The following is a 13,208-nucleotide window of genomic DNA, read 5'->3' as shown; positions in this document are numbered from 1 at the left end:
AAATAAGCTTCATCTTGAGCCAATTACAACCCCGGAACGTTTGATTGGCAGGGGGATCAGCCAATCGACGTTGGACCTTCCCCCGGGGGAGGTCTGCAGCTTGAGGCTGATCTGTGGAGACCCTGGGCCGATGTAGGAGCTCTTCCCAGGTAGGTCCATGCATTCTCCATAGCTCCGCTAGGCCACGGGCTCCCGGGCTCGGGTTACACCAGGCCTCGGGGCGCAGGCTTCTGGGTACCGGGGTCCGTCAAGGTGCCTCCAGGGGCCGGGCAGGAGTGATGTGGATCTGGGCCCAGGGATCTCCTCCTCGTTTTGATGGTGGTGCCACATTACTCGCGTGACTCTTTACTTTTTACAGAGGAGCCTTTCATGAACTCTGTGAACCTGCCAAGGGGAAAGCACTGATTGAAGTAATACCCAACGCTGGAGAAACTCAGCAGGTCAAGCAGTGTATAAAGGTAAAGATGCATAACCAGCATTTCGGGCTTGGAGCATCGAGGTAGGAGCAAAATGTACTTTATATAGAGCGAAATGTAGCCAGGTGCTTGAACACTTTGCTCCTGCCTTGATGAAGGGCTCAAGCCCGATATCTCTGCCTTTGCTACATTGTTTGACCTGCTGAGTTTCTCCAGCATTGTGTTTTTACCTGACAAGAAACTAAATCCTGAAACTTGCCAGGTGCACAGAGCAGGGAGTAAATGCTGTCCTGAATGTGTCAGGAGAACGAAAGCCAGTCCTCATCGAGGGCTCAGTAGTGGATGGGGTCAAGAACTTCAAATTTATGGGTGTCAACATCTGCCCTGGAGCCTCCATGTAGATGCAATCATGAAGAAGGTTTGAGGAGATGAGTTATTGTCACTGAAGACACTCTCAAACTTCTACAGGTGTACCAGGGAGAGCATTCTGGCTGGTTGCATCACACCGCACTGGTATGGAAGTGCCAACGCTCAGGGCAAGATAAAACTCCAGAGGGTTGTTAACTCGGCTGGGGACGGGAGGAGTCACGTGATGGAGTAGTGGCCGGTAGGGTAAAACCAGCCCACTCCAGAAAAGAAGAAAAAAAGTTAAGAAAAGTCAAAGTTGAATAAATACAAAATATAAGAAATAAAAGATAAGTGCAGAGAAGAGAAAGAAAATGGCACCTAAGAAGGAAAAAGTAAAAACAATGGGGAAAAAAAGAAAAGACACTGGAAAAGAAAGGAGAAGGCCTTACCTGCACGAAGGAGTAGGGATCCGTGGTGGAGAAGAGCGCCGGATCTCCGAGGTTGGTGACAGCCCTGCGGAGTCGCGACCCCCCCGACCAGTACTCTCTGAGCCAAACAAAAGGGCACAGTGCGCCGACAGGAGGGGGCAACCACGCCACAACCAGCTGAGGGATGCCCGACACCAGGGTTCTCAGCTGCAAGATGAGGAAAGTGGCAAGAGAGGAAGTGAGAAAGAAAGTTGACGGGGTGAAAGGAAAGAGGAACAGCAGCAGGAAGCTCAACAGATGAGCAGCTCAGAAGAAGAGGACCAACAGCAAGAAGCCAAGCAAGAAGAGGCCTGACAAAGTGAGACAAGCAACTCCTCAGGAAAATCAGAAGAGACACAGATACAAAGAAGAGAAGAAGACACAAACATAGGTACAAACACAGAAGAGGAAGAAGAAGACCAAGATCTTCACAGAGAAAGAAGGTAAAACAGGTGGACAGAATATAGATAAAGCTTTTTTTTTAATAACAAATGAGAGCATTAAAAGAATGGTTGTCATTAGAATTTAGTGCAATTAAAAGAAAAATGAAAAGAACAGAAGATAAAATGCAAAGGTTAGAGCTAGTCCTGACAGAAATAGGGAAAAGAGTAGAAAGTGTGGAAGAACAAGAAACGGCTGTAGAAATGGAAGAAAATGTCAAGAGGAAAATTGGAAGAAAGTGATTAAAAAAAATTAGAGACACAAGAATTGTTAGCTCAGAAAATTGATATGTTGGAGAATTATAGTAGGCGAAACAACATAAAAATAGTGGGCCTGAAGGAAGATGAAGAAGGCTCAGATATGAAGGAATTTATAAAAGAATGGTTCCTGAAGGTCCTGGAAGAAGTTCAGAAAGGAATGGAAATAGAAAGGGCACACAGAACACTAGCTCCGAAACCACAGACACATCAAAAACCAAGATCCATTTTAGTAAATTCTTTGAGATGTACGACAATAGAAAATATACTGGAGTGAGCAAGGAATAAAATTAGAGAAGACAATAATCCATTGGAATACAAGGGTCAAAAAAATATTTTTTTACCCAGATATAAGTTTTGAACTGGAAAAGAAAGGAGAAGGCCTTACCTGCACGAAGGAGCAGGGATCCGTGGTGGAGAAGAGCGCCGGATCTCCGAGGTTGTTAATACAGCAAAATTGATCCTATGGAAAAAAGGTTATAAATTCATGTTAAGTCATCCAGCTGTGCTTAAAATATTTATCCCCGGAGAGCAGAACGGACTTTTCTTGGATCTGGAGTAAGCACAAGAATTCGCAGAGCGTTTGCAGGACAGGAGAGATGAAGAGATGTAATAAGAATGAAGAACAGCGATAAAATGTATATAAAGATGTAAAAACAACGTATATGGGAAGGGAAGAAAGGAAGTAAGGGAAAAAAAGGAAGAACTTTGTTATATGTGTATATAAAAAAAAGTGTTTTGGGGGGAGAGAATAAATGCCCTCTTCACTTTGTTACCATCGGGAAGGAGGTATATGAGCTTATGGATACAAGGACAGCTTCTTTCTCACTGCCATCAGATTTCTAAATGGACAATGAACCACAGATAGTAACTCACTTTCTCCTACTTTTCCACTAATTTATTTATTTTTAAATGTAGATTTATAGCAATATTTTCACAATAATACTGCTGCAAAACAACAGATTTTGAGACATGTTCATGACAATAAATTCTGATTCTGAGAATCTCAGGAGGGATTAATGGGAAAGTAGGATAGCCTCTATGCTCAAGGACCACCACCACCCTGAAGCCTGAAGACCACAAGGATAGCTTTTTTCCCCTCTGCCATCAGATTCCTGAATGAACAATGAACCATAAACACTGCCTTACTTTGAATTTTTCTTGCACTATTTTTCTGTATGCTGTATATAAATGTTTGCACTGTGGTCCTCCCCAAAACAAAAAATTCGTGACTTGTTCATGAAAATAAATTTTGATTCTGAAACTAAGTGGTCATGGCCAGGAACTTCCACCTGTCTGTGGAGATGTCAGACGTTCTCTGAAGACTTTTAAAACTTTCTTGATTATGTACCTCTGTCCACCTGGTGCTCTTGCCCAGTGTCCAACTTGGAGTATATTGTCTCTTTCCATCAAGTACAATGGTTAAAAGTTATTTTGAACTTTTATAAAGTGCTTCTGGGGTTGTATTTCAAGTATTAATTATATCTGATCACCTCCCTTTATGAAAGAAGTGATTGTCATTGAGGGATGATGAGATTCATGCAAATAGAATCAGAATTTGTTGTCATGAACATGTCACAAAATTCATTGCTTTGTTGCAGAATATCAGTGCAAATATTTATATAAATCACCTTACAGAATAAATAAATTTGGTGCAAGAAAATGTCAAAGTAAGGCAGTGTCTGTGGTTCATTTGGGAATCTGGTGGCAGAGGGGAAGAAACTGTCCTTGTGCCGCTGGGTTCTTCAGGCTCCTGTACCGTCTGTTCCTGATGGCAGTAATGTGAAGAGGGCATGGCCTGGGTGGTGAGGATCCTTGAGGATAGAAGTGGCTTTTTTAATGTTCTTGACGGAGTGAAGACTGGGCCCGTGATGTTGCAGGCTGAGTTACCAACCCTCTGGAGGTTTTTCTTGCCCTGCATGTTGGCACCTCCATAACAAACAGTGATGCAACCACCTAGAATGCTCTCCATGGTACACCTATAGAAGTTTGAGAGTCTTCAGTGACATCGAATCTCCTCAAACATCTCACAAAGTATAGCCACAGAGGAGCCGCCTTCATGGAGGCTGCAGGGCAGATCATCGGAGATGTTGACAACTAGGAATTTGAGGTTCTTGACCCTCTCCACTGCAGAGCCCTCAATGGGGATTGGGTCATGTTCCCCTGACTCCCCTTCTGAACTCCAGAATCATCTCCTTGGTTTTGCTAACGTTGAGTGCAAGGTGGTTGTTGTGACACCATTCAACTAACTGATCTATCTCCCTCCTGTAGGCTTCCTCATTGCCATCTGTGATTCTGCCGACAGATGTGGTGTCATTGGCAAATTTGTAAATAGCATTTGAATTGTGCCTGGCCACACAGTCATGGGTATATAATGAGTAGGAATGGAGGATTTTGCCTACAACGTTGGGAAGCTGGATCTAGAACATTACAGTACAGTACAGGCCCCACAGCACATAATGTTGTGCCAACCTCTGTAAACCGACACGACAACCTTGTAAGTGTGTTTGCAGTGTTTTGCACTAAGAATTGGAGAACGCTGTTTCATCAGGTTGTACTTGTACAATCGGATGATAAATAAACTCGAACTTAAACCTTCTCTACCTCACACCCATACACCCTCTTTACTGTTGTCCTTTGACCAAAGAATAGGGGAAAATTGATGGATTTAATCAATATTATGACCGGTTTAGGAAAGGTAGACCAATTTTTTTTTAAAAACTTTCCATTAGTTGATTATCTGAGAAGCTGTTTGGGACAAGAGATAAAGGAGATGTGTGAGAAAGAACTTTTCTGTGACATGAACTCACAAGCAAAAGGATGGTGGAAGTCGAGATGATCAATAATTAAACAAGGACATTTGAAAACAACTTTAGATAAAGAAATGTTCAGCAACAGGAAGGAAATGGGGCTGATGGATCGCTCTGTGGAGCAGGGGCAAGAACAATGGGTCAGTTGGCTACGTCCTGAAATAACCAAGGCCACTAATAGAGATGAAACAGACTAACCAGTTGCATAATATTGTTTCCTCTAACGTTTCCCACTGAAATGTAGAAAAAAGTAAAAGTACATGATCAAAAGTTACAATGGAAAATAAGGAAATATTTGCCTATTCTTCACCAGCAGAAGCAGGGAACATCTTGGAGTTGTGGAAGGCGAGAATGTGGAGAAGCCGCGGCAGCGGTGGGGACCAGCGGCCATAAGAGGAGATCGGGCTGATTGCTCCAAGTTGGACCAAGGCCTGATGCACACCCTTGGTCTTTCCCAGAACACCACCCAACATCATCTCCCCCACCCAGGGGGGCCGAGTAGCTGGGAGAGGGAGGCTGCGGCAGGTGGGGTGGGGTGGAGCCCGCTGAGTATTGCCAGGTTGGTGTGGAGCCTGACTGCACCTGTGAACACGCAGTTAACGCCTTTCCTTCTTTCCACGGCAGCAAGAAGCAGTGGGGGTGAGGCCTGGCACCGACCACCACATCATGGAGCCAGGGAACTTAGCTGACAGCACATCAGCTGCACTCAAGGCCCCTGCAGGTAAGAGATTACTGTGGCTCTGGTGGAGGTAGCTGGAGGATGCTGGGAGCCAGGGTGATAGCGAAGGGATGTACTGGTGCAGTTAAACTTCAATCTGAATAATGGTGAGGTGATGCATTAGGAGAGGTAATGAAGCCAGAATGCACAGCATCAATGGGAAGGGCCTGGGGAGTACAGAGGGACCTAGGTATAGAAGTCTAAATACACTGAAAGTGACAGCACAATTAGATAGCGGTTAAAAGGGCATATGAGAAACTGGCTGTCATTTGTTGGGATATTGGAGTGTCTCAGGAAAGACCAGAGAAGCTGGGTTTGTTTTCCCTGGAATGAGGGGGTTAAGAGGGGACTTGACTAAGTTGTTTAAAATCATGAAGGGTAGAGTACAGGAAACCTTCACTTTATCATAACGTGAGTAAAATTAGCTAATATTTATGGAGAAGAGATGAAAATGGGATCTGAGGAGGACATTTTTCACCAGAGCAGTGGGGAGTACTAGGGTGGCACTGCCTGAGAGGTGAAAGCAGAGTTGCTGAAAGCATTGAAGTGTCTCGGATGGACCAGGCAGAGAAGGCTATAAGCTGCGTAGAAGATGGCGTTAATGTGACTCGGTGTCCACTGAATGGTGTGGACTTGTTGCACCGGAAGGACTGTCTCTATGCTCTTGAACAAGGGCAGAGGGGCTAAGTGGAGATGACAACTGGTGAGCCTTGCATCAGTGCTAGGGAGGTTATTGTGGATGATTCAAAGGGACAACAATTGTTTTCACTTGGAAAAATGGAGTCATTCAGAGAAATCAGCATGGTTTTTTTTGCAGATGAGATCACATCAGAGTTTGTTGGTGAAGAGTTAATTAAGAAAACTGATGAAGGTAATGCAATAGATCTGGTTTACGTAGACTTCAGTAAAACTTTTGAAAAGGTCCTGCTGGTCCAGAACTTTAAGGCACAAGGGATCTAAGGCAAACTGAATTCAAAATTGATGGTGATGGGAGGTAGTCTTGGCCATGGTTTGAGGATAATAGGCAAACCATTTAGGACCGAGATGAGGAGGAATTTCTTTACCCAGAGGGTGGTGAATCTGTGGAATTCATTGCCACAGAGGGCAGTAGAGGCAGGTTCATTAAATATATTTAAGAGGGAATTAGATCTATTTCTTCAGTATAAGGGTATTAAAGGTTACGGAGAGAAGGCGGGGATGGGGTACTGAACTTTAAGATCAGCCATGATCTCGTTGAATGGCGGAGCAGGGTCGAATGACCTACTCCTGCTCCTATCTTCTATGTTTCTATGGACAAGTGGTCATCTGACTGTGTCTGTGTGAGTGGTGTATCCAGACATTAGTGGTGGTAGTATATAATGACTTGGCTGAGAACGTTGGTGTTATACTTAATATGTTTACACAAATCACAAAAGATAATGCGAGACACAGATCAATTAGAAAGTTGGGTGGAACAGTGCCAGGTGACATTTAACCCAGATAGATGTTAGTAAGAACATTCTGCAAGCTTTCCAAATTAGTATTCTGCAAATTTATCTTCTGTGAAGCCTAGATCTCTCAGTATCTCCGAACTCTACGGACTCTTGCCATTTCAACAGTATTCTTCAGTTTTATTTTCCCTGCCAAATCGGAGAATTTCACATTTTCCCACATTATACTTGCCAGATCTTTGTCCACAAATGCCCAGTTGAATCTCTTTGCTGGCTCTTCAGATTCTTCTCACAACTTACCTTCTTATCTCTATTCTTTCCGATTCCAGTAAATCTGCCAAACAAGCCTAAACCAGCTCTGCTAAGCAGGTAGGAATGCAAACAGCGGCAGCTGCACGTCCTGCCCTATGCCCAACAATTTACCCAATGAAGATAGATGGATTTTAAGTTTGCACCTGAAAGGCCTGCTTAAATTGATGATTGGAACGTGGGTGGGGATTGTGTGAAGTTGATGATTTCCCACTTTCTGCATCTCAGGCCTCGATGAAACCCATAAGGAATTTGAGAGACCCGGTGAGTTGATTTGTGTGAATCGGGAGACTGTGGAGAAGCTGACAGAAGGATTAATCTCGCACTACCTCCCTGATCTAAAGCAACTGAAAAATTCCCTCCAGGAACTGACGTACGTGAATTTTTTTTTAAACCTCAGAGTATTGATTAATTACTGATATTTCACTTTTTTGTTGAGCAAATGTAATTTTTTTTAAATGAACAAGACTGGTCTGGTGGCAAAGAGGTCCTGCTTCAACAGTCCAGTTAAACCGATGGTAACAGTAGTGAGGTTTGCTACTGGATCAGTGATCCAAAGGTTTAGAACACTAAGCCCTGGGTTACGGTTCCTAGGAATTTAAATCTATTCAAATAGCTAATCTGCAATTTGAAAACACTGAGTGTCACTATTGGTGCCGCAGACAAAATGATTGTCTTTTAAAAATAAATTGGTTTCTGTTCTGGGGGCCCTGCTGGCTGCACTGATCTGTTTTTCCATGAACGGTCCAATTCTGGTATGTTTGTTTGTCTGCACCAATGCATAATGGCAGAGCTGGTTGATAGGATAGTTCAGAAGGCCTATTGGCGATTAGTCGGGGGACTGAGTTGAACAATCGTGAGGTAATGTTGCAACTCTAAAAAAAATTCTGGTTAGAACATTTGGAACTTCGTGTTCCATTCTGGTGGCCTTATTACAAGAAGGATGTGGAAACCTTGGAGAGGGTGCAGAGATTTGCCAGGATAAGGCCAAGATTGGAGAATATGTCTAATGAGGCAAGGTTAGCAGGGCTAGGTCTTTTCTTATTGGAACGTAGAAGGATGAGATGACTTACCGTAAATATTCGGGTTTAATGCAAAAATTTGAACTCAGAAGGGGCTTCACATTGTACATGAGGTTATAATTTAAAAAATGTTTCTGCCAGGGTTAACAATAAATAAGATTATCAGCAATCTCCTACATTGATGGAAGCGCGACTTGGTGGGGCGGGGGGAGAGATGGCAGCACGATCGGGTGGGCAAGGGGGGAGAGAGATGGCAGCGCGACTTGGGCGGAGGAGAGAGAGAGGGCGGTGTGAATCGGGTGGGCAGGAAGGGAGAGAGATGCCAGTGCGACTCGGTGGGCGAGGGGAAGGGGTCGTATTATACTCAAATTTTCCTCTCAAAATTGGGGGGGTCTCATTATACACAAAGCGCATTATACATGAATATTTACGGTAATAGAGGTTGACAAGATCGAGTCACATAAATAGGTGGACAGCCAGCACCTTTTTTCCCTGGGTGATGGTAGCAAACACCAGAAGATATCTGTATAAAATGAGGGGAGAAAAGTTCAGGGGAGGTGGCGGGTAAGTTTTTTATGCATAGAGTAGTGGGTGCCTGGAATGCATTGCCAGCATGGTGGAGGAGATTGGTACAATGGGGACATTTAAAAGTCTCTTAGGCACGTGGATACAAGAAAAATAGAGGGTTATGGGGGTGAGGTAGGGAAGGTTTAGTTTGTTAAGTAGGTTTCTATCAGTGGCATAACGTCTGTGCTGTAATGTTCTATGTGTCATCAGTTCAAAGGTGCACTAATTTCAACCATTGGAGAGGTTAAGGGTAGAATAAGGGGATAGTGAAGAAATCTGTGCATGAGTAATTGTTGCAGAATGCACCTGCAAATTCTGTCAAAGATTAGAAATAAGGTGTGTGAACTTAACAATTGGAATGGAGGAAGTGAGAGAGATTGCAGAGGAAGTCTGCTCACAGTGATCTCAACCTGGGGCAGATTAGGAGGGATTGGGAATTGGGACGACAGCTTTGGCAGGCACGAGGTATTTTGTCAGGGAGGGGGTAGCAGGCAAGGTGTCAATGGGAAGTAGCCTACTTTAGATGTGGGTTGGTTCTGAAAGACTTTCTCTGATGCCAAGCCTCACCAACTCAGAGGGCCAAGTTTCTAGTGGGACTCTGCGTGGCGTCTGTGGGACTTTGTGACTTTTTAAACTGTTTGTATTTTACTTAGGCAGAATCAGGTGGTTCTGTTGGATACCCTGGAGCAGCAGATTGCCAAATTTCGTGAATGTCATTTAGTGCTGGATATCAATGCACTTGTAAGTATCATTCCGAGCAGAAGTGTGCTGCATTACAGATTGAAATAGCGACACGGGGTTTGAAATTATGTCAGAACTGGGTTCTCTCTGCCATTGAGCCCTTTGTGCATCTGCCAGCTATTTCCCCAGACAAAGGCAACTTTCCAGAAATGTATTACATAAATGGGTGGGGAAGATCATTCGGCCTATTGTAAGATCATGGAGCCATTTTCCTGCAGTAACCCTGTCAACCCCTGATGGTGAAACATTGCAAGAGACTGACGGGGTTTTGAAATCTGTGGACAAGTCTGGGTCATAGGTCTTCTCTGCTCATTTTGAGGGCAAGATGGTGCCCTCTGCAGTTGGGGACATTTTTCCAGATTTTTGATGTGCCCAATCAGAATGGGCATGACTTGCAGATGTGGTGGGGGAAGGGAGTGGGGATTGGCGGTGCACAAGCGAGGGTGGATGGGGCGGAGGGGAATTGGCAACATGGGATAGGGGGCTTTGAAATTATGGGGGTTTGCAGCATGAGAGAGGGGGAGGGGAGGTTGGTGGCACATGGCGTGTGTGGGGTCTGGAGCAGAGTTCTTGCATGTTTTGATGCTGGTGCAGGGAGGATATTTCCCTGGCAGGAGACCTGAACTAGTAGTGACAATATCTGAACTGACCACATTGGGCTGAGACTAGGAGGGATTTCTTCACTTAGAAGGTGATGAATTCTTGAAATTTCTAGAGGCTGTCTGAGTTCATACAAAAGGATAACATTTGGTTCCCCTAATATCCAGGGAGAGCATAGGGAAAGGTTGTTGAGCTGAAAGAGCAGCCACAGTGATGAATGTTAGAGAAGAATACGGAGGTCTTGCGCATTCTGATTCGTGTTCCCAGCAGGGGTAGAACAGCGGCTGGCTTTAGGTCCACGATGATCCACTGAAAGTGACCATTTTAAAGATTTTTGACTTCTATCCAGTAGTTGGCATGTCAGTTACCGATAAATGTGGGGACCTGGTAAGAGATTATTCTGGTTCATCTGCCACTTCCCACCTGCTCTGCTCCCTGGAGCAGCACCAGAGGGGGGGGTGGGTTCCTTCATCGCGAAAGCATTCGGTTCTGACTCAGATTTTGGCTAAAGATGTTAGACCATGTGTTTCTTTCATTTGTTTTACTGTAGTTCACAGAGGCCAAGTATTACCATGATAAGCTGGTGAACATCCGCAGGGATATGGTCACATTGCATGAAAAGACAACAAGATTAAAGGTATGCCTCCTATTACCTGCCATGTCTGCCCCCCCCCACCCCCCCCGAGATGACATTCCGAATCTGTTACTCTGTAGCCATCTGCAGCACTTCACGTTTCTGGGATCTTTCCTCTGTATCCCATCACTTGTCATGGAGATGCTTGCAGCAACTGGCCCAGTGGGTAATTCTCCGCTCACTGGCTTGCTTGAGGTGGAGGAGCAGTGAGACGGTTACCATCTTGCGTGAAAGTCTCCAGATGCTGTGATTGGGAAATGGTAACGGGGTCTCTACATCAGAGAGACTGGACACAGACTGGGAGGTAATTTCATTGTGCACCTTCACTCTACTGCAATAACACTGACCTTCCAGTGGACACACCATTCCACATGTCCGTCTATGGCTTCATGCACTGCCAAAACAAGGCTATCTGCAAATTAGAGGAACACTCTCCAACCGGACAGCATCAACTTCCCACCCCTTCCCTCTCCACCTCCCCATTTAGAGAGCTACCCCATCATCTCTGCTTTTTTTTTTCCTCTTCTACCTCCATGACCTCTTACTTGTTCGCCTGTGCTCCTCCCTGACCACCCCTTCTTCCCTCCATCCACTTTTATTTTAGACACCTGGTTTTTCCTCATTTCTTGACAAAGGGATTAGGCCCCAAATATTGGTTACCCTTCTTATTGATGTTGCACAACCTGCTGAGTTTTTCCAGCACTTTTGTATATTGTGCTCGGTTCTTCATGTACGCCAGAACCCATCATCAGTCCTGAAACATTAATTCTGTTTTTCCTACTTCAGCTGCTGAGTGTTTCCAACAATTATCTTGGTTCATTACTTCGAGGATCTGCAGTTTCACTCTTTCATAGATGAGTTGAAATTTGCATCTCAGGGGCCACCATTCCGCCCATTGTGCCGGCCTTGGTGCTGAGGAGGGAGCTGTGGAGGAGTTGGGTGGCCATTAGTATGAATCACCCAGTTCTTGGGCATGGATGTCAGGCTCCTGCTCCAAGGAGCTGCAAACCCGACTGTTGTGGAGCTTCCCCGCATGGTTGATGCTGATCCTCAGCTGATGTATGAATTGTTCTCCTGTTCCACAAGACACTCTTCAGAAATGTTACACACTTTGGCCATTATATCATTTATCCAATGTTTTTGCTTTTATTTTGGGGTCATTCTAACTTCTAGTTTGGTTTCTGAATAGCTTCATTTTGTCCATCCTCTTCCATTGACCAAACAGTGTCTAGATTTAGACATACGTTCATATACATACAGCACAGTAACAGGCTCTTTCAGCCCACAAGCCCATGCCACCCAATTGACCTACAACTTTTGGTTTGTTTTGAATGGTGGGAGGAAACAGGGAAAACCCATGAAGACAGAGAACATACAAACTCCTTAAAGCACAGGATTTGAACCAGGTCTTGATCACTCGTGATGTAAGTGTTGGGCTAACCGCTATGCTCACTTTGCTGCCTACGTCTCTATTGTGGTTTGGAATTTTCTGTTATGTTTGATGCCTTCTGGTGTCAGCACCATCTTCTCTAGGGAGTGGCCTGCTGGGATTTGATAGAAAATTAGTTTTTTTTTGTTTAACCCTCCTTTGTTTGCAGAAACGAGCTTTAAAGCTTCAGCAACAGAGACGGAGGGATGAGCTGGAATATGAGCAGCGGAGGGAGAGGGAGCTGGAGCGAGAGCGGCAGCTGGTGGCCAGGCCTGCCAAGCCGTCTCAAGCAGCCAGCGAGCACTAACGCACTGAATCCTTGTGGTTCAGGGCAGACACTTTTGACGCGAACCTTCCGTTTGCCTACTGCCGTTAGCTCCAAACACCAACTGGAGCAAGTTGGAGTGGCCTTTCTCTCAATGTGTGACTGCAAGGAGTTGCTCAGTCCTGGCATGGTGAAGATGGCAATCTTGGAGCAATCCCACCCATCTCAGAGTGACCCCCTTGCTGAGGCATTGTGTGGATTCATCACTCTGCTTTCCTGATTTCAGACATTGCCCAGGTTAAATTGTTACAAAGTCTCCTTTGAAACAGGTGATTTAAAGATTGTGTTTGACTGGAATGTGACTACTCCCTGGACCGAGATCTGATAGAGGAGCTGGTCATCTCATTGCTTCTCATTGGTTGGATTAGGGGGTGTTGTCTTGACTGATTATTCTAAACTGTACGTACACTAACAAAGCTGCAGCATCATCAGAAACTTCCAGAATATGGAAATGGTCGGAATTGCAAGTGGACAAGAATGGTGAAGCTTTGTGAGCATGTTGCTGGTTTGGTTTGAAACGCCCATTCTGACTTTAGATTGGCGAATGGTGACAGCACAGGGTCAATGTGATGAAGGTAACCTGTGTGTTTCACAATGCAGAGTTCACGGTATTGCAGTGAGTAATGCCCACTACACTCTGTCCCCGCTACACTGTCATCTATCTGCTAACAAATAAACTGAGACCTCTGCTCAT

The 13,208-nt window shown here is 44.8% G+C and overlaps 3 protein-coding genes across 7 annotated transcripts in view; 1 reads left to right on the top strand and 2 right to left on the bottom strand.

Annotated features, from left to right (window-relative positions):
• LOC138749666 (AP-3 complex subunit sigma-2) overlaps positions 1-13,208 on the bottom strand; it is a 356,312-nt gene that overhangs the window by 98,617 nt on the left and 244,487 nt on the right. The window lies entirely within an intron of this gene.
• Positions 1-13,208, bottom strand: part of slc30a4 (solute carrier family 30 member 4) — a 50,724-nt gene that overhangs the window by 33,444 nt on the left and 4,072 nt on the right. For both annotated transcript variants that reach the window (XM_069911362.1, XM_069911361.1), the window contains exon 2: positions 2,318-2,392. The gene's annotated coding sequence lies outside the window, so the exon portion shown is untranslated. The remainder of the gene's footprint in view (positions 1-2,317; positions 2,393-13,208) is intronic.
• On the top strand, positions 43-13,207 carry bloc1s6 (biogenesis of lysosomal organelles complex-1, subunit 6, pallidin). Of its 4 annotated transcripts, XM_069911376.1 has the most exons (7): positions 84-149; positions 359-458; positions 5,364-5,460; positions 7,425-7,569; positions 9,439-9,526; positions 10,677-10,763; positions 12,359-13,207. In XM_069911376.1, exons 3-7 carry the CDS (start codon positions 5,406-5,408, stop codon positions 12,494-12,496), a joined length of 513 nt encoding a protein of 170 aa, XP_069767477.1. In that variant the 5' UTR covers positions 84-149; positions 359-458; positions 5,364-5,405; the 3' UTR covers positions 12,497-13,207. The 4 variants fall into 4 exon arrangements, with proteins under 4 accessions (XP_069767476.1, XP_069767477.1, XP_069767475.1 ...); XM_069911375.1 differs by lacking the exon at positions 359-458 and having other exon boundaries at positions 43-149; XM_069911374.1 differs by lacking the exons at positions 84-149; positions 359-458 and adding an exon at positions 294-318.

The sequence above is a fragment of the Narcine bancroftii genome, chromosome 14, assembly GCF_036971445.1.
Source record: "Narcine bancroftii isolate sNarBan1 chromosome 14, sNarBan1.hap1, whole genome shotgun sequence".
In the NCBI taxonomy this organism is placed as follows: Eukaryota; Metazoa; Chordata; class Chondrichthyes; order Torpediniformes; family Narcinidae; genus Narcine; species Narcine bancroftii.
The sequence above is the reverse complement of the archived record's forward strand: the minus strand, read 5'-3'. Positions and strand labels throughout refer to the sequence as shown.